Here is a 21,642-nt window from a genome sequence, read left to right as displayed (position 1 = left end):
ACATCACATCAAGTGAAGGTGTTTGCTGACTTAGTAAGACATGCTTTTCCCTTGAATCCTAGATTGTTTTGTGGATATTGTGGTTGGATTTGATATCTCAACTCAGCAGAAAGGGCAGACTTTGCTGGAAGGTCAGCCTTGGATGGAAACCTATCTTCAAGACCTCTTACGTGCCATCAGCTCGCTCAACGGGGTAAGCTGTGAAGTGGGCACAGAGACTCAGGTCAGTGTGGCTTTCCAAGTGACCAATGCCATGGAAAAATATTCTCCCAAGTTTGAGATCTACAGTGAAAACATCCTGAACAGCTTGAAGGGTGTGACAGTTAAAGGCCCTTCTCTTCTCAATGCAAACCTCTTGAGTTCCCTGTGGGACGCATTCCAGAATAAGTCAGCGACTCGAGGAAAGGTAATAATATGGCTTGATTTTATTTGTTGCTGTGCAATCCCAATGAACTTCTTTGACTCATCTTTCTTTTCTTTTGAACACATTCCAGGTGGCCCTTTTATTTTCAGATGGATTGGATGACGATATTGAAAAACTTGAACAAAAATCAGATGAACTTAGAAAAGAAGGTACTGGACATGGAGGAGGAGTGGGGAAAGTGGCACTTATTAACTTTACAATCTCAGAGCCTGACGCTTGCTCTTAAGTTTCCAGGCACTCGAGTAGCACTGAATTTGACAATCTTTCTATTTTGTATGCATGCAACAGAACACATGGTCCTTTAGAACATTGTGACATCTGTTTTCCTCCTGCTCTGGGTGTCGGAAACAGCTCTGAATACCAAGTCCAGTTCCTTGTCTTGGATCACTGTGTTTGCTTTTTCCGACCTTTCCTGGAGAAGGTTCCTTTTCCCCTTTCCCTGCATTACCTAATATTTCTACATCTTTAGTGTCAATGGAAGCAAACAGGTTATTTCTCCTTGACCAAGGAATGTGAGAATTAGATTATTTTATTCTAGAAATTGCAAGCGTTGCTGGACATGTTTACTCATGTTTTGGGGCTTTATAATCAGTTCTCTCCTTCAGACCACAGATGGCCCAACCATGGTGTTGATGAGGTTTTGAAGCTCTGACACCATGCTTTTTTGGCTTTCAGACCCAATGGCCAGTCTCACTTATTGTCTTTTCTGATTAAAATATGGATCAGTGGAGGCAAAAGGATCCAGGTGTTCTGGTTTGACTAAGAATGGATACACTCCCCTGTAAGTTGGTGTTATTGCTATCCCACCCTGGTCCCTTTCATTGGCAGGACCACCCATCTGCCAACCGCTGTTGAGTATTGGCTACTAAAAACTCACAACTTACTCAGTCCCTGAAGAATTAGACTTGGCCAGAGGGCACCATCTCACTTGGGAGGTTGCTCCTCACCCCATCCCTGGGCAGCAGATACAGTACAAATATTTGGACTTTTGCCTCCAAGTGACACCAGTGCTATGTGCAAATTATGCTCCAGAGCGCCCTAGGATCAGACTCATCTTAGACTCAACCTGAAATACTAGCTTGCTTACCTTCTTTCCCTCTCCCCTTTTCTTAGAGTTCTTCCTCAACAGATTGTATGCATTCAATCCTCACCTCAGGCTCCGCTTCCAGGGAAACTGACCCAAGATACCCGACCCCCAGGTTAGCTAGTGGAGGCTGACTGGACTTCATCTTTTCTCTTTGGTTCTCTCTCCTCAATCTTCAATAAATTGCAAAGTTCTCTGAACTTACAGAGAACTTTTATTTTACCCTTTATTTATTACAGCTGTACTCTGTTCTATCAAGTCTGGGTCTCTGATCATGAGAAGTAATTGAGATTTTAATTAAGATTGAGAACAAGAGCACTTAGTTTGGGTGGGCAGTTTTGTAGATGCCATGATTCTTTTCCATCATTTCAGTTTTCCTTTTGTGGTGAAAAGATGTATCTCTTACAGCATTGAAGTTTCTTCTAGGGGATGCTTTGGAAAATCTAGAATTCTAAGACCAATCCTTTCTTCCAACTCCCACTGAAAAAGTAGTAAATCAGTGTTAAATTCAGAAGTTAGATTTTTTTAAAATAATATTCTCAGAAATTTAACATCTTTGAAAAAGAGATCAAGGAATGAAGGTCATAATGTCCCTAAAAGGTGTCAAATGGCTCTCAATATGGAAAAGAAGCACCCCTGCTCCCAGTTTGTAAACATACATGACTTTAGTTGATGGATCCTCTGATCTATTGATCTAGAAGAGTCACCTTAATATGAGGTCACATATATACACATGTAAACTGCACGATCTCCATGTAACCAGAGGAGACAAGAAAAAAGTTTCCTCGATGGTGGATAGTTTCATAACTTATCTTTGTGGGCTGAAGTTTGAATCAGTTTGTTAATTGCTTTAAATTGAATACCCTAGAATCTACTCAGTGGTTCTTTATTCTCCAAATTTTTGAAATCTCTTCTTTCTTCATTCATTCTTAGGAATTGAAGACAATGTACTTAAGATCCCATGACTTGTTTATTGGATGAGTCTGAAGGGAGCAAGAAAAGCAGTTATAAATAATAATTATATGCATATTTCCTGCAAGTTAACAATTCCTTGATTCTTTTTTACCTTTCCTGGTACAAGAAATTCTGTATTTCTGATAAGCTCCTGGGTGATGCAAATATTATGGTTTCAGAATCCCCCTTTAGTGGCAAAAATGTACAACTTTTACACTTTCCTCTGTACGTTAGCATGCCCTTTTTTTGTGTTTTGTTTTTTGTTTTTTTGGTACTAGGGATTCAACTAAGGGGCACTCAACCACTGAGCCACATCCCCAGCTCTATTTTGTATTTTATTTAGAGACAGGGTCTCACTGAACTGGTAAGTGCCTTGCAGTTGCTGAGGCTGGCTTTAAATTCACGATCCTCATGTCTCAGCCTCCCAAGCTGCTGAGATTACAGGTGTGCACCCCTGTGCCTGGAGAGCACGCTTTTATTTATTTATTTATTTTAACTCATTGTCTCACTTCAAATTGTAAAGGTATTGAAAGTTCTATTATTATTTCCATTTTCTCTGATTTAATTCGTTTATTGTGGTTGTGTTGCTTATTAGCTTTACATTATGTGGTTGGGGTACATGGACAATAAACGTGAGTGTTCTTTTTGCAACTGGTTATTGAGAATAGCAATTTAAATATGTGAAAAGATTAATCCATCTCCCTCACATGGGAAATTGTCACCTGTGTTGAATAGGCCTGAATGCACTCGTAACTGTGGCTCTGGATGGAGCTGCCTATTCCAGTGACCTGACTGATCTCCTCTACATTGAATTTGGGAAAGGATTTGAGTACAGGACACAGTTCACTATTGGCATGAGGGATCTTGGGAGTCAACTGTCAAAGCAGCTGGTAAGTTATTCAGAAAAGACTTGAAAATTTTATATTTCAATTATCTTGTATCTAGGTTTAATATTCATGTGCATAAATTTGAACTAATTCTGATCATTTGGGGAGTGAAGAAAGGCTTTTCTGTATTAGTGAGCAGTCTATGTAAGGGGTGTTTGAAAGAAATATAGCTTAGTAGAGATGGGTCAAAGCAAGTTTAAGTGATATGCTTGAGGGAAAAAAAAGAAGAAAAAGAAAAAAAAGAAGGCAATGAATATTTAAATAGCACTGGCCATCCTGCCCAAATTACAGTCCAGGAGCATGGGTGGCAAAGAGAATCTGAGATGCAAACATGATTCTGCTCTTCCCCCTGTCGCCTCTGCCAGTCAATTTCACATTCCTTGCAGATCTAAGCATCCAGCTCACCTTGCTGTGTCGGATTCTAATGTTTAAGATATGTTTTTACCAGCAACACGGCCTGTAAGTGAGAGCAAATTCCATATGGAGCTCAACCAGAGAAAGCAATCTGCTCTAATGCTGGAGGAGAAACTAAAGACAATGAACCCCATATGATGTATTTTATGAGCAAGGGAGAGATTTTCACAGTTTTGTCTTCAGCCTTGAGGTTCTCACTGAATGTTCTGTTTTTAGACTCTGACGCCTGTATATATGATGCATCTTAATGTCATTTCTTTCAGAAACAAAGTTTCAAATTTGAGTGGTAGAAAGTTACCAAGCTTTGTGACACTACTTTTTCTTTAATGTACAGCTAATAATTTGTTATTTGTTAATAATTTGTAAGGTTTTAACACTTTCCCAAAGAAGTGGTAGTTCCTGCTTTTTTAACACCATTGAATCTACATACAAATAGATGTTTAAACACAGCTTTTTCAGTGTAGTAATTACATAAAAATAATTACTAAACAATTATGGAAGTTTCATTGGAATTCCAATCTTATATGTATTTTTTCTAGTACTCTTGGCGATCTGTATTGGTAATCCATGGAGGAAGTTATTCTTCAAAACAATCCTGTTAGATATCACATAAATGAGACATTGTATAAGAAAAACTTAATTTCAGAAATAGATCAATTTTAATCTTCATAGTACTGTATTTGATAATGTGGTATGTGACTGACCCCCCCCCAAAATTATATCTAATATGAAACCATAGAATTTATTTTGTTGTCATTGTTTGGTGTTACATATTTCAAGTTTTATTGCTTTTTCTGAAATTTTCAAGGAAATTTTATAATGTCATAATAGGAATATTATATAATAGAAAGCAATCAAAAAGAAAAAAATCCCTAAATGGTTATAACAAAAGATTTATGTTTTTCATTGGCACTAGAAATTTAATGAGAAACTTTGCAATTCAAAGAGAATTTTACATTTCTAAAGTGAAGCACAGCATTTGCTACAAACAGAATTTTCCTAAAAATAAATCTGGTGGGTTAATTGTAAAAATGCAGTACAATATGTTAGCTATTCAGGAAATGACCAAGCCCAGGATGAAATTCACTCACATTTTTAAATATATAATGTGATTTTTTTGGCCACTATGTAAAGAGGAGTATTCTCCTCATGCCCACACCCTCTACAGCAAGTGCTTCCAAAATTTTGGCATGTGTTTTTGAAATCCTATCAAAAGTGTTCTGGAAGCGTTTACATCAGACTCCCTGCCAAGCAGTGTTACAGCAGGTACTATCTAAAATTCCTCTGGCAGAGAGATTTCACGAAACGGGGAAAGGAGAAAATAGCACGTATCATTTTATTGCACAAAGCATTTGGGGCAGAATTATATCGACAGTACAATGGTCAATTCTATGGTATGGTGGGATGCGAACAAGCAACCACTCTAAAAAGTGAATACGCAGTGAGTTGACCACGGTTAGATTGTTACCATTTTCAAAAAAACAAAAATATTTTTTGCATGGATTTGGGTTTTCTCAGATGGTGGAGAATGCAGATCACAACAGGAAAGATGGGGGCAAAAGAATCCTGGGTGTTCTTTCTAGAGCACAGTCACTTTAATGGTGAATAGGCTACCGAAACCACAGTCAAAATCTGGGTCATACTGTTGAGCATTAGTCAGTTCATTGTGTGTGTGTGTGTGCGTGTGTGTGTGTGTGTAATAACTTTATTTAAAAAATTTTTTTTATTCTTTTTTTTTATGTGGTGCCTCGTGTGGTAGGCAAGCACTCTACCACTGAACCACAACCCCAGGCCTTGTGTGTGTGTATGTGTGTGTGTGTGTATGTGTGTGTGAGAGAGAGAGAGAGAGAGATTTAGAAAGCAATGCCACCAAGTGTAACATATTTCTCACGTGTCCCAAGGTCAATGTTGCTGAAAGGACCTGCTGCTGTTTGTTCTGCAAGTGCATCGGAGGGGATGGCACAATGGGAGATCCTGGTCCACCAGGGAAGAAGGTGATTTTACGTCAGCGTCATGCTCCCTGTACTTGAATTGTAGTATGTCTTGTGGACGTGGGTTTAGATGGCAGTGAGGGGTGATTTAACTTCCAGTGAGAACCTCCGTGGTAACCATTTATTACACTCCTCTTTTTATGGCCAAGATAGATAGTTGTCAATTTTCCTTGACATGCTAAATTAGGATCTTTGAAGTCCTTATAGAAGTCTCAGGAGAAATGACTGTCAAGATCTTGCTTACCCAGTGTTCAAGCAGAGATGACACGATGCAGACACTAAACCCTTAATGTTTAATAATGAAAACTTCCTGAATACGAGTAGCTCAATTCAGCTTCCATTTTTAATGATGGCAGAGTCTTCAAATTTAGTAGATATTTTGTATTGTCTGCTGCAAATCAAGCTAGATCAGGTCACTGTACCATAGCGGATATTAAGATGTTGATGTTTCACAGATACATACACAAATACAGGTCAATTTTTTGTAAGTAACCAACAACATTAATTCACATATTTCCTAGCCAAAAAAAATGTTTATGTACCCTTATGTAAAAATATTATTCTGGACTTTAAGAAATGTTCAAATATGTAAAACACACACACTGTGGGATATATTTAATAATGATTTCAATACAGCTTGTTTACATATGTGTTTGATTTTTGAATAATTAATGGACAGCACTAGAAATCCTGACTCTACAGAGCTGTGTCTATGAAGAAAGTTTTTGGACTAATTATTTCCTGAATGCTTCAACTTCACATAAAGAGAATGGTAGAATTAAAAGACAAACAAAAAACAGGGCTCGGAAAGAGTAGGAAAAAATGTGTGTGGTCTGTTTTTCTATGTGTAGCATAAATTCTTAAAAAGTTTTACTTTTTTTTAATGAAAAGAGGATATTTGTAGTCTGTCAAAGGCAAATAGAGTTGTGTGTTTGAATGTCTGGAAGGAAACATCGGCACTATATACAATCCTGGAGAGTCGCAGGCACACATGAATACAACTCACACTTGAATACAGGATACTTGTCTTGGAATTCCATCTCTTTTTAAAATATTTTCTTTTTTCTTGTTTTTATTGGTTCTTTTTAGTTATGCATTACAGTAGACTTCATTTTGACATAATTATAGAAGCATAGAATAGAACTTGTTCTAATTCAGTCCCCAGTACCTCTCCTGCCCCCCTCTCCCCACCCCTGCTCCCTTCCCTCTGCCCATTTACCCACAGTTTTGTTTTTAGTTGATTCTTGTGAATGTACATGATGGTGCGAATCACTGTTGTATATTCATATATGTGCCTAGGAAAATTAGGTCAGATTCATTCCGCTGTCTTTCCTTGTCCCTCCCCTCTCCCTTCCCTTCATTCCTCCTTTGTTTACTCCAATGAACATCTATCCCCACCCTGCTATTGTGAATTAGCTTCCACATACCAAAGAAAACATTTGACTTTTGGTTTTTTTGGGAGTGGCTTATTTCACTTAGCATGATAGTCTCTAGATCTATCCATCTACCAGCAAATGTCATAAAGTCATTCTTTATGGGTGGATAATACTCCACTGTGTCTATATACCGTGTTTTCTTTATCCATTCATCTGTTGCACAGTTATATCTCTTTTTGTGTGTGGGAGCCTGGGTTGGGGAGGGTGGATTTATTTTTACAAACTCTTACTACTCCACTTGAAGTAAAACTGTAAAGTTAAAGAAGTTTGCTTGGTACCTCTGGATTTGGGTCTATGGAATGCTAACGTTCTTTCCCTTTTCTTATTTCCAGGGACCCTCGGGTATTAAAGGCAGTGAAGGCTACCTGGGGGAGGAGGGCATTGCTGTAAGTCAAGGCTTTTTTTCAGCTTCATTTATTCCTAAAAACATATCTACAATATGAAATTTCTTGTATCAGTTCATAGGGAAACAAGGAAGGTCAGGTTCTAAGGATTCATGTGCAAAATCAGGTCCTTCCTAATGTTCATTGTGCTTAACTTCAAGAGGTTTGTTGACCTACTGCCTCCTGTTGGATTAATATTGCACAATGAACTCTATGCAAAAGTCATCTTCTTCACCAGGCAAATCAAATCAGTACTTCTTTTCCCCTTCTGGTTCATTTTGCCAAGGTAAACCAACCTACCACATTGTTAATCAAAGCCTTCACTTTTTCTTGCATCTATCCTCCTTCCTTCCTTCCTTTCTTCCTTCTATCCATTCATCCACACATCCATTCATTCAACAGTATATATTTAAGCATCTCACCATTCACTACATGGATGCTTATCAATGACTCACTCATTCATTCATTTTTTTTCATTTGATGTATATTAAGTCTCTCATACGCCAGGCACAGTGCTGGGCCCTAGAAATAAGAAAATAAAAGGAAAAAAATATGGCTCCTACATTAGGGAACTTCCAGACTCCTGGGAGGACAAATGAGACAATGGCTTCATTGTTACACACTAGGACTCTACTAGAGGTACCAAGAGGTACAAAGGAGGGTGGGAGAACAAGAACCCAATAGCCTCCAGCGCAGCCTTGGTGGGAGTTGGAACTTGAGAGGAAAAGACTGCAAATAGGTGGTAAGACTTGGGCAGAAGTTGGAAGGAGGAGTAGGAATTTCTCCAGGCAAAGTTTGTGGGGAAGAACATTCTACAGAGGGAACAATACGTTCAAGAGCATAAAAAATTGCAAGTTTGCAAAATGGCACATGGTCCACATGGCTGGAACCCAGGGCACTGCAGGAGGGGGTGAAGTTATTTGAGTCTCAAATACCCTACACAAGTTTTGGGTTGTGTCTCCAGTTGACAGTCATTGAGCAGAGTTAAGCACAGGAGCACATATGACAGGGCAAATATGATTTCAGAAAGCAGGCTCAAGCAACGTCACCCATGAAGATAAGGTAGGCGTCACAAGCGCAAGTCTCACAGTCATGTGCACAAAGCAAAGAGTTGATAATCTTGGCTTGGGACAGTGTGAATAGATAGGTGAAGAAGACTGAAAAGACATGATTTGGTGACCAGCTGCAGAGTGAGAAGCCAAACACAAGCAGCATGAAGGTGGAATCCAAAGAAAAGCAAAGGACTGTCATCAGAGTAACTGATTTACTTCCATCCTTTGTTTTTAATAAGCACGAATTCAGATTGTAAACCATGAACAGTCACAGGCATAATTTTGCAACAACAACAAAAAAATGTGTTCAGTGTCCAACAAAGAACCCAGATTCCAGTTGGAAAAGTTCATCTGGATACGAACTCTTTTTCAGGGAGAGAGAGGAGTCCCCGGAGCCGTGGGGGAGCAAGGTACTAAGGGATGCTATGGCGCCAAAGGTCCGAAGGTAGGAGTCGCATCAGGTGTCACGCTGTCTACTCAACACTCGGTTCTCTTCTGCAAACTAACTTTTGCCATCCTTTCTATTTTCAGGGAAGCAGAGGACTAAATGGACAGGAGGTATGGCAGAGGTCCATTCATTTTTCTGTTATCTGGAAATATTTTTCTTTTTGAGATCATTGATGACCAGTAGATCATACAACTGAAGTTTCTGTTGACCTTTCTTTTTTAGCGTCAACAATCTCATTTTGTTTATTTCTTTTACTGTATGCTATGGATACTATTTGTCAACAGTCTCTCTTACTTAAAGGAATATTTTATATTCCTCAGGCACAATCTAACAAATAGGTTGTATGCAAAGTTCAAAACTGGACTCTTTTGTTTACTGTCTGACTTCTTTCCACACAGATGTGATGCACTGTGTTCTAATCACAACTGTCTTTTCAGGGAGAAGACGGGGAAAACGGAATTGATGGGTTAAATGGAGAACAGGTAGAACTTTTTCCTTCCACCACTGGGACTCTTCTGAGCGATTTCCCATTAAGAGAATGGGAACTTGAATTTTCCTTCTCTGTTTTTTTAGGGTGACAGTGGTCTTCCTGGAAGAAAAGGAGAAAAGGGTGATGAGGGATCCCAGGTAGGGATTCGATAAGGGAAAATTGAAAACTGTCCTTGAAGTTAAAGGTAATTAATGGAGTAAAATGACGACTCCAGGTGTATCAGTCAGCTGCCGTCACAAATTGATTTGTGACCATCACACATGAGACCCAGTCACGCGCAACATTAAACCTTATTTCTTCCGTGTCTAGGGGCTTCAGCTGAGCTAGGGTGGGTGAGGCTGACCTCGGCTCCTGGGACTGCAGGCAGTCCAGAGGCTTTGTTCCATGAGTTTCCCATGCTCTTGAACCAGGAGCTCACCAGCCATGTTGGCCATGAGTTTTTTATGGCCAGGGCAGAAGCAAACACCCCAGACCTCTCAGGGCCTTGCTTGGAACTTTCTCAGCAACCCTCCAGCCTCTTTCTGTTGACCATCTCCAGTCCTTCCGCCAAACATGGGGAGGGAATCCTGCCCACCACAGCTGGAATCGTTTCAGAGCTGCGTGGGAAAAGACACAGAGCCGAGGAGGAGTGAGGTGTTAAGGCCACTGAGGCGGCCACCACATACAAGCAGAATGAGGGTGGTGGCAAGGGTCCTGGGCCAGGCAGCGCGTGGGGTCTTGCCACTCATTCCCATCTAGAGTATCAGCACCAACCATGCTTCCGTCATCTGCTTTGTCTTTGAGTGTGAACAGTTGAGTCAGAAATTCACTTTCTAGCTAATACAACCACCTCGGGCAAATAACTTGACCTTTCTGAGTCTCAGTTGTTTTATTAAAAAAAAAAAAGATAATAAACTGGGTGTGATGGTGCATATCTTTAATCCCAGGGACTCAGGAGGCTGAGGCAGGGGGATCGAAAGTTCAAGGACAGCCTCTACAGCTTAGTGAGACCCTGTCTATTTTTTAAAATAAAAAAATAGAAAGGGCTGGGAATGGACTGTACCCATGGGTTAAATTCTCCATCCAAACAGAGAGAGAGAGAAAGAGAGAGAGAGAATAATACTTAGCTCATAGAACATTAGAAACAACAACAGAGTCTGGAACACAGAGCTCAGCACTGTGGTGAATAATCAAGTTCACTACCAAGTTATTTATACAATGCCCCCAAACTATTTTTGGGGGTGTTCTCTTTTTCAAATTTAGAAATAACCTCAGTAGAAAAATAATGAAATATTCAACCCAGGAAGAATATAAGGTCTTTGTTTATATTCTTATTAATTTCATTAAAATTTCTCATCTTGTCCTTATTCTGGTTTGCATTAACTTTAGGGAAACCCCGGAAAGAGAGGCACTTCTGGTGACCGTGGATCAAAGGGCCTGCGAGGAGATCCGGTAAGACCTGTGCTGTGTGGGCTGTGGACTGTTTTAGGACTGGTCCCATGGGCCCTTCTGGTAGGGAGAGATGTTTCCCTTTTATGGTGCAATAGCAATCCTGAGTTTAAAACATCACAATCATAATTGTTGTAGAATTTGAAAACCTGGTACCTGCATTAGATCTTCTTCACATTCTTGTGCTGCAGAGAGAGGAAGAAATTCCAGTGCACTTCCTTTTGATTATCTGAAGAAGAAACAAACCTCTCTCTCTCTGTCTCTGTCTCTCTCCGCTGCCTCTCTTTCTATTCTCCAAGACTCTTTCTCAATTGAGAATATGAACCTCATTTCTATGAATCCAAGGCAAAATCTGGCAAAAGTTATGACACAAAGTTTCAAGATCTGCCAAGCCAGCTCAGCATGTTTACTATAGAAGTTTTAACATCAAAAGGGTTATTGTGAGAAAGTTTCTTCCAAACAAGCAGAACCAAGGTCATAGGTATGAACAGCCCAATTATAAATATCAGCTTGTGCCAGTAATGTTCTGCCCCCTGAGGCAGCTGGTGTCTGAACTTCAAGGTCAAAAACTAATAGTCCCGTGGCTGGTACAAAGCCTCCTTTTGAACAGGGCGTCACCATAGCAACTGGGCAGTCTGCATCGGCACCTTCGCACCGAGAGTTCCCAGAAGAGGCCAGGACTGCTCAAGGGCCTTAATTCAGTCACCACCTGACAACAAAGGTGCCTGTTCTCACAGGGACACAATCTAGTAGAGGAAGCGTGACCTTCATACACCCAAGCAGACACACACCAACACAGGGAACAGGCCAGGTCCAATGGAACATCAGTACTACAGAACTTTCATGCCCACTTGAGTACATCTCCAAAACCTTAATGGACTCGGACTTAAGTCTGTTTTTAAATATTTGCTGGACTTTTTGTCGAATTGTCACATACTTCAGAAAAAGGCACAACTCTAAATGCAGGGCTTGATGAACATGAGATGCCTTACCTCCTAGGTAAGGAATGAAACTGGCCAGCCTCCCAGAGGCCCCCTCATGCCTGCTCAGTCACCGTTCACCCTCCCTCGGTCACCACCCGCCTAGCACCTAAATTAGCTTTACTTGTTCCGGAACTTTATAGAAACGGGATCACTTGTTGTATACTCCTGTTTCTGGCTTCTTTTGCTCTACTCTATGCTTGTGAGATTCCTTCATGTCGTGTCTAACTTTAGTTCATGTATTCTTTTTTGTATAGTGCTCCCTTGTGAGACTATGCCGTGATTTATTTATCCATTCTATCACAGATATTTGGGTTGTTTCCAGTTGTTGCTATTATAGAGTGTGTTTGCTGTAGATGCTCTTATACAGGTTTTTTTTGGTGCATTTTTGTACACTTTCTATTGAATATGTACTTGAGGAGCAGAATTTCTAGATCAATACATGGATGTCTATATTCAGCCTAAATCTTTACAACCAATTTTCAAAAATGTTTGCACTGATTCACACTTCTACAAGCAATGGATAAGAGGTGTACTACACACCCATGAAAATCACTACAATTTATAAAATTTATTTACAACTGCTGACAGAATGGAGGCAACTGGGAATCTTGAGACTTTCTTTTTTTAACATGTCCTCCTCAAATATATAGTGTGTTGATCACAGAAATAATTTGTCAATATATATTGACAATGTGAATGTTAGATGTACTCTGAAGATGAATTTATTTATAAAGCAGAGGAATTTGACTTGAAGACAACATTGTTCACTTAATGACATCTCCTGATAGTGGTCTGGTGACCTAAGAGTTTTGCAGATACAACTGCAAAGTATTTAATTTAGAACCAGGAAACTGTATACAAATAAGAGTAATTAAGAAACAGTAGTTTGCTGGGGTTGTGGCTCAGTGGTAGAGTGCTTGCCTAACATGTGTGAGGCACTGGGTTCGATCCTCCTCACTGCATATAAATAAATAAAGATCCATCCACAACTAAAAATTTTTTTTAAAAAAAGAAACAGTAGTTTAAGTGTACAGACAATTCAGTCATCTATATGTGATGGTCAGAAATTCATTTGGGGTATTGATACATAATTTCCATAGATTTTGATCAGAATTTCCCCTTGTCTACTCTTGACTTGGTGATGATATAACTTTTTAAAAAAGAAACTGAATAATGTAAAAGAATTTGTTTTATTTTTTTAAAAAAAGTTATCTAACTTGAAGATGACTGAAAACTCACCAGAGCTTCTGTGATGTGCTGTTTGTCAACCACACTAACTTCAGATGGCTTTTCAATACAGAACAATTCTTCCCACCCACTTGGAATATGCATGTCAAATTTAAAACAATTCTCTGTGCTTTTTGTGTGTGTGGTTTTAGTGGGTTGCTATTTCAGGAAAAATTCAGGAGAGCAAGAGCGAGATAGTATAAATAGAATACACATCTGATCAGATTATTCAAAGGAATGTGTGCAAATGGCACACATTCCTGAGAACCTGAGCTTATGCAGATTGAATCAGGCTGAATTTGTGATCAGATGAAAGCTCATTTGGCTGTTTGGCATTTCCCATTTTGACAGGAAGATCTGTGTGTATGTGTGTTTATTTCAAGTAATGCGGAGGAAAACTGAGCTAAATCTTTTACCTGATCTACAGAGTCTAGTAAGGTTCATCATTTGACAACATTCTTAGAAGTCCATGTTTAATCATAAGTTTGTGTTAAACGGTCATTTTTTTGTCCACTTGCATAGATCATGGAAATACTAAATCTATCCATAACACACTAGCCAAACTGTCTATATGCAATTTAGGTTGTTCTGTTCTATTGAATATGCTGGTGTGTGATTCTTTTTTATTATCTCTTCAATCAAATTCTGTAGAATTAAACTACAATTAGGGGCTTGCATGTCCAGTGGAATAAAATTCTGTACTTTGCCTTCCTTTTTTCCACTCACTATAATCACCAAAATACAAGATTTCAACTTTGTCATTTAAGTATCCTCTGCTCAGAGTCAAATACTTAAACCTAAGGGGAGAAATTAAAATGTAGAAAATACTCTTAGGTTTAGGTACATAGAGGAAAGAAATACTTTCTCATGTATATTTTAGTTATATCAGTTATATAAAATAAACTCCAGATTCATCATTTTCACCCTATTAGCTTACAGGCTCTGTAAGTACAAAAACTGTTTACAAAGTATCTGGAACAATGATATGTCCCCGTTGGTGATGGCAAATTACTTATTGATTGATGAAGGTAATCTGGGAGGCTATCAGCTGAACATCCCAGCAGCTGGCACTCAGCAGGACTGGGTAATTGTTGTCTCCTCTCAATTTATGGGAGCATTGATGGAATTGATTGGCTCAATTGATTGTCTCAGCATCACAGAACTCTGTCGGTGGTCCCATACCCAAGTTAGAAAGTCTTCAGTTTGCCTGCTAAGGCTAACATCCGGCAATGTGTGCCTATTTTCAACCTGTTCCTGCTTGAATGTTTGCATGAATATTGAGGAAAAAGTCAAGATTCCAGAATTTCCTGAAAAACCAGAAAAGTAGGAACAAGCTTACGGGGGTAGCATATCAGGGCAACCGGGTATCCAGGAAAAGAAAGGGTTGAGGGGCAGGTATAGACTTCAGCATTATGCAGTATGCTTATATTATTGTGGGGGACCCCATCACGAGCATTTACCTTCTCCCCAGGGGAGAGGAGAGCAAAGCCTACCTATTCTCAAGGATAAATTTACACCACAAGAAAAAGGAATCGTGCAGAGAAGGGGTAGCAAGAAGGGAACCTCCAGACCCAGGATGAGTTGACATCCACAGGAGGCTTGTCACCCTTCCTTGCCTGGGCTGTGCCTTCTGTGGTGAGCTCTTACTTTCCATCCACACACTCACCTTAGGTTTCCATTCTCTTTCTGCCAAGGCCAAACACGGGAGGAAAAGAAAACTCTTGAAAGCCATTTGTCTTTGCAACCTATTTCTGTTTTCAAATGGGTTGGACTTCTCGTGTCAACTTTTTGAGGGATGCTTAAATGTGTTGTATAGAATTACATTCTTAAGAAGAAATATTCAAAACCTATGACCTTTTCTTTTTCTGTTTTTTTTTTTTTTTTTTTAGGGAATTCCTGGATTTGACAATTACATAGAAGGACCCAAGGGCTTGAAAGGAGAACGTGGAAGACAAGTAATTATGTGGGCATTTGAAAGGAAACTTATAAAATGATGATGTGACAACAGTGAGACTCAAGTTCAAGTAATAGAATGTGAAATGCCCGATAGAGAATTTGAAATCAGATTGAATATACTTGGTGCAGGAAAACCATTGTTAGGAGCAATAATATCTTTTACTCCTGCTTATCATCTTCCCTGAGATTTGAAGAACATTCTCTTCTTCTAAAATCTGATCCGACTGCTTCACCAAGCTGTACCTTTGAGATCTTTATTCATGAATACAAACATCTAACTGTAACTTAAAATGCAGGGCTAGCTGATTTAGAAAACAACAACAGCAATAAAACCGTGCTAGCAAAAGAGTTTGGGGCCTTCCCAGAATTCGAAGGACAATACTCTAAAAACGTGATAAAAGAACAAGATCTGGTAGATTTATATGGCCCATTCCCTCAAGGCAAATCTCTTGAGATTGATCTCATGAAGTCTCACTGTTTGGTTCATCTTAACCTGTTTTTCAAGATTTTCTTTTTAAATCATTATCTAAAAAATATGTCTGATTCCCCCCTTTTTTTTGTACTGGGGATTGAAACTGGGGTACCCTGGGGTACTTTACCACTGAGCCACATCCCAGTCCCCAACCCTATTTTGAGGCAGGGTCTTACTAAGTTGCTGAGACTGGTCTCAACTTGCGATTCTCCTGCATTAGCACCTGAAATTGCTAGAATTACAGACATACACCATTCCTCTTGATAAGAAAGTTCCCTTGATAACTGCAGCTGGGGAAGAAGTCTGATGGGGTGGGAAAAACTTTTTGCTTTGGAGACAACCTACTTTTTGGAAGCTCTATCCCTTACTAGCTTTGTGGCTTCGGATCATTTTCTGTAAATCTCAATTTTTTCATCTACAAAATAGGTTGAATAGCCTACTTTTGGATTTTTTAGACTTGTAAATTTTAATGTAGTTTTTCATCTTGGGAAGACTTGTATCATGAGATTTTATTCACCATCAGGTGTTAAGCTACACAGGTGAGTCAAAAAAGAAATCCAAAGATAGAAATCCAAACCAGTGGTGGATGTCCCTGATTTGAATACTCTACTATGTACCCAGATACAAGTTAGTGGCAATGAAGAGGTAAAGTCTTGTCCTTAGTGTTCTGTCCTGCTGGTCCACATCACCCACATGGAGATGTGATGTATGACCACTGGAAGTTAATCCACATTCCAAAAGGAGGTAACTCTCTCACTGGTTCGAACCCATAAAGCTGATGTTAAGCAGGAACTGTGTCCACACTGGGCGATTACCTTCACATGTTTATTTGTTCCTTTAACAGGGCAGAAGAGGCTGGCCAGGACCTCCTGGAACACCAGGCTCCAGAAGAAAGACAGTAAGTGTCCCAGACAAGGAGACCCCCGGTTCCAGAGTTACATTGTCATGACAATGGCTGATTGCAGGGGTGGTGGAATGGTTCCACTGAGTCTCAGTATCTTGGGGGCACTGAATTAGGATGTTGCTCAGAATAAGGCTGGTGAAGGACTTGGGAAAGCCTTTTAAACTGAAGACGAAAGTGTGGATGCAGGAGAAATAATCATCAGGAGAGATTGCCCCAGAGAGAGAGAGGGAAAAAAAGCCACCCACGAGGGGGAAAGTGGTCAACATTTGGCCTATTTCAAGGCTAACTACGGTTGCAAGTGATACCTTTTTAAGTCCAAAGGCCATTCCTTTACCAGATTTTACAACTATATGGTGTCAGGGAAAAAAAAAAAAAAAAAAAAAAAGGAAGAAAAGTGCCTGTGGTGTTTGTATCTATCTGAGAGTTAAGTTACTTCTTATGGAACCCTTTGTGGATATCTTTGGTTTGTTTGGTTTTTATTTCATTGTTTTATTTTATTGGTTTTTTTAATGTGTACTTTACAAATTTTTTTTTCTGTGCTTCACTGCTTAGAAAAGCACAGAGATTGTAAAAGAAAATCTTTATCCAATAAGAGAAAACTTAAATGAAATTCACTTGGACACCTGCGTCAGTCTAAATTAAGCCTATTTTGTCTCGTTTTGCAATGTTTTTCTTTTCATTCTTTAGTTATCCAGCCTCTCCAAGTTCCCTCCCCTCCCCCTTCCCCCAAATATAAAATGTTTTACAATTGAGCACAAAGAAAAAGTAGTTGAGTGTGTCGCCTTTATTGCACATTGAACTTTCTGAGCAGAAATGGTTCACAGAGCTAGCTATTAGACTCCATCAAGAAAATATCTTTGTATCTTAAAGCCTACCCATCTTCTTTGCAAGGAAAGGAAATGGAAGTAAGAACTGAGATTACATTTTAAATGTGCAGAATTTGATTGCTGGGCAGGCGCTTTAGTAATGCTGTTTTAATGCGTATAAAGAACTGCATTTGCTATTCATTTCACTTTCTGAAAGGGTGTAGCTAGCTTACATACCCCTGGAAAATATTTTCAATTTAAAGATTATCATCCAGGAAATCCTGGCGTGCGAGGATGAGCATTTACTGTTTTATAGCCTCTAGAGACTAATGCAGTATTTAAACCACAACTGCTGAGAAACACGGCCCCTCCTTGCGTTGTAGATTCAGCCAGGTTCACAGGAGTTAAAAGCAGGAATTCCAGTTAAAAATGGCAAAGTGAAGGTGTTTTTTACCCCACGGCCCTTCTGTGCAGCTCACCCAAAAGAAATTCAAAATAGAGAAACAAAGAGGGCCACAGCTTCAGACCACAAATGATGACAAATACTGACCAACTATTTTAAAATCGGGAACTTAATGAGGAAGGGCTTGGAGGGCTAACACACACTGACTGACGTCTCAAGTTGAGATCAGCTTTCTGTAAGAGTTACTGTCACTGTCCAGAAAGCACTGGGGAACAAAATCCAGAGGCACCGTGGGTTTGAGAGGTACAGGGAACACACCCCTAGAAACACAATTAGTAGAGGGAGAACAGAAAGGACAAGAAAGTGAAAAACAGTCCGTTGGTATTATCTACAAATACAGCCAGGGCCCACAGAGACTGCGAACAATGAGGACAGAGGAAACAGTGCCTATCACAGCACAGGGACCCGGACTGTAGGGCCTTCGTGTGAGTTCCATGAATCTCTTAAATGCCAAAAGCAGAAGGAAGATGTAGCCCTGAGGTACAAGAAAGAATTCATGTGATGAGAAAGTGTTTGAAACAGCATTATCTGTCTCAAAGCTACCAGCTCAATCTCAGCTACGCCTCCCCGTAAATTCTGCAGTCAACAGGTGCTCCTATTCAAAGGTGTCTAACGATCAGAAATACTGCCAATCTCTTTTGTGAATTAATCAGATAATTAATAATCAGCAGCTGCCTAGGAGAGAAGAAAAATCATTACCAACAGGTAAATAAACCCTCATTAGAAGAGGAATTATTCAAGGAAAAAGTATAACTCTGGCAAATAGATCTTCAAAGTTTCAAAGAAATGAAAACAACATTATCACTCTAAAAAATATTCAGAGAAGTGACAAGACAATAGAAAGTGAAGGAAGAGAATTGGTAGTGCTTAGAGAGCAGTGGAAGGGAAAAATGGAGCAAAGTACAATATAGTGGAAATGTGACCACTCGATTTGTAATTCCTTCTATTTTTTTTTCTTCCAGTCAAGTAAACTTAAATGGTAAAATTAAATGTAATATTTTCATTTTAAAATAGCCGGGCATGGTGGTGCACTCCTGTAATCCCAGCGGTTCGGGAGGCTGAGGCAGGAGGATCGGGAGTTCAAAGCCAGCCTCAGCAAGAGTGAGGTGCTAAGTAACTCAGTGAGACCCTGTCTCTAAATAAAATACAAACTAGGGCTGGGGATGTGGCTCAGTGATCAAGTGCCCCTGAGTTCAGTTCCCAGTATCCCCCAAAATAAAATAAAATAAAATAGCATAAATATATGATCCCTTTTTCATCCAAAGTACCATTATTTAGAATTTCTGTATGGAGAATTTGGGGTGACTTTAAAAGGTTTATTCTGTATACTTTCTCTATTCAAATATTTAAAATTCAGCATATATCATTTTTATAGTAGCAATAAAGTCATTATTATTTTACTTTTATTTTTTCATTAGGAGAACTTTTGTTAGATTCCATTTCCTTTTTTCTTTTTCACTTTCCTTCTTTCTTTTTTTGTGGTTTTTATTTGTTCTTTTGAGATATATATGACAGTAGAGTATTTTGATATTATATGTATGTGACATATAACTTATTCTAAAGGATCCCATTCTTGTGGTTGTACACAATGTGGTGTTTCATTGGTCGTGTGTTCATATATGAACATAGGAAAGTCACATCCGGTTCATTCCACTGTCTTTCCTAATCCTATTCCCTACGTCCCTTCATTTCCCTTTGCCTAATCCACTGAACTTCTATTGCTTTAGATAGATATTTCTTCTAGGCACAGTGGTAGATGCCTGTAATCCCAGCAACTCAGGAGGTTGAGGCAGGAGGATTGCAAGTTCAAAGCCAGCCTCATCAATGTAGCAAGGCCCTAAGCAACTTAGTGAAGAACCTGTCTCAAATTAAAAAATAAAAAACATAAAAGAGACTGGAGATATGGCTCTGTGGTAAAATTCCTCTGGGTTCAATACCCAGTATCAATCAATCAATCAACAAATATTTCCTTTTGGTCAAAATTATTGTCTTTTTATTTTTTCCGTATTTTTATTGGTGCATCTTAAGTTGTTCGTAATGGAGGAATTTGTTGTTACATATTTGTACATGAACACAATATAACAACATAATTTGGCCAATATCATTCCCCAGTGTTTCTCCTTTCCCTCCCCTTAGTCCCTTTCCTCTACTGTACTGATCTCCCTTTGATTTTTCATTATTATTTTAGGAAGAAGAAAATTCTATACCATTCACTGTAAAACTGTGAAATATAGGTAGATACTGGGCCAGGGTTATATCTCAGTAATATAGTGCTTTCTGAGCACACACAAGGCCCTGAGTTCAATCCCCAGCACTGAAAACAAAATCATTTTAAATGTAAGTTGAGGGTAAGCACTGGGGACTTCTCAGCGGTAAGATTCTGCTGAACAAGTGAGTGAGTAGAAGATGGCTGGTGGCAGGATTGTGGCATGAAGGGCAGCGTTGAACTGACTTGACCTTTACTCACTCAACAAACATTTATCATTTATTGAACACCTACATGCACCAGCAACTCCACTAACTACTAGAGTTACATACTCAAATAAGGTGTGTCCTTTGCTTTCAAGGAACTCAGAACCATGTTGAAGAGCCTGGTTTCTCAACCTCAATCCCGTTGGCCTTTGTTGAACCACTCTTCGTGTTGTGCTCTGTAGGAGGTTAATATCACCCTTGACCACTACTCACTACATGCCAGTATCACCCCTGACTTGGGACCACAAATAATCTCTCCTGACTTTGCAAAACCCACCCCCTGCTTCAATTGAGAACTATTGGTGCTGAGCGGGGCTAGTTAACTGCTGTCACTGCTGTACCAGGAGACTTGACTGAACTGGGCCATTAGAGGCAAGGAGGAAGGACCAGAGGCAGAAAGCAGCAGTGCTGGGGCGTAGTGGGGGAGAATGCAAGGGCTGGCTCTTTCTGAACCACACTTTGCTGAGGATTAGAAAGATTCTTGTGCCAGGGCTAATGAGAAGCAACTGTAACCTCAAACCAAAGCATGCCTTCATTCCTGTTCAGTCCAGAGGGCTGTTAGTTATGCTTGGCCCTATGATATAGGCCTCCCTAGGCCCTCTGGTACCATTTAGCATCATTGTGAACGAGTCTGCCATTAAGATTCAATATTGTGATGTTTTACCATTAGTATCATCTTGCTTTGGTCCTGGTGATTCTCTGTCCCAAATTAGTTCTCCCCTATCTAGGAAACTGGGTCCTGCTAAACACCCAGGAAGCCAGACTCTGAGGAATTCAGGGGCTCAGTACCCTGCACTGACTCCTCTTCCTCTCAGGTTCTTTCCTTCTTAATGTGCCCACTCACTCACATTGGCTTTAAAGATAGGTCAGTTTGTGTAGATGTTACCAGAACTCTACCCACCCGCAGGCAAACCATTGGGGCATATTGAGATTTCATCTTTCACTTATAAAACATTTGCAAAATTATGTCTTAACTTATTACATTGCTTGTTTGTTTTCCTGTCATATCTGCCAAAGTATCTCTCCCATGACTTTCCTATGGAGCTTAAATCCCAAGTATCCATTAACAAAAATTGAAGGCAATTACTTCTGGGTGTGTTTCCATTACTTGTGTGACTGGTGGATTCAAGTTTGTCTCCTCGGTTAGATTGAAAACTCCTGACTAGGGACAAGAGTCAGATCTTGCTCACCGTGACCTAGACCCATCTGTGACTTGGAAGGAGCAGGGACTCAATAAACATATGTTGCCATAATTCATTTCATTCAAGCCCTTTCAAAATCTAAGCCTAAAGACACAAGTGAACAAATGTTTATAGATGATGTTTCAAACATTGTGACCGTGAACCAGAGAAGTACTTTTGAACATGG

General features: G+C 39.6%; 1 protein-coding gene across 1 annotated transcript in view; it reads left to right on the top strand.

Annotated features, from left to right (window-relative positions):
* Col6a6 (collagen type VI alpha 6 chain) overlaps positions 1-21,642 on the top strand; it is a 98,505-nt gene that overhangs the window by 21,030 nt on the left and 55,833 nt on the right. Inside the window, exons 9-20 of the mRNA XM_047563006.1 lie at positions 63-406; positions 495-573; positions 3,198-3,352; positions 5,665-5,757; positions 7,523-7,576; positions 8,999-9,070; positions 9,157-9,183; positions 9,511-9,555; positions 9,647-9,700; positions 10,932-10,994; positions 15,091-15,156; positions 16,474-16,527. Coding sequence (XP_047418962.1) covers positions 63-406; positions 495-573; positions 3,198-3,352; positions 5,665-5,757; positions 7,523-7,576; positions 8,999-9,070; positions 9,157-9,183; positions 9,511-9,555; positions 9,647-9,700; positions 10,932-10,994; positions 15,091-15,156; positions 16,474-16,527 — 1,106 coding nt within the window. The remainder of the gene's footprint in view (positions 1-62; positions 407-494; positions 574-3,197; positions 3,353-5,664; positions 5,758-7,522; positions 7,577-8,998; positions 9,071-9,156; positions 9,184-9,510; positions 9,556-9,646; positions 9,701-10,931; positions 10,995-15,090; positions 15,157-16,473; positions 16,528-21,642) is intronic.

Source organism: Sciurus carolinensis, chromosome 9 (genome assembly GCF_902686445.1).
Source record: "Sciurus carolinensis chromosome 9, mSciCar1.2, whole genome shotgun sequence".
NCBI lineage: Eukaryota > Metazoa > Chordata > Mammalia > Rodentia > Sciuridae > Sciurus > Sciurus carolinensis.
Note: the sequence above shows the minus strand (reverse complement) of the source record. Positions and strands in the feature narration are given on the sequence as shown.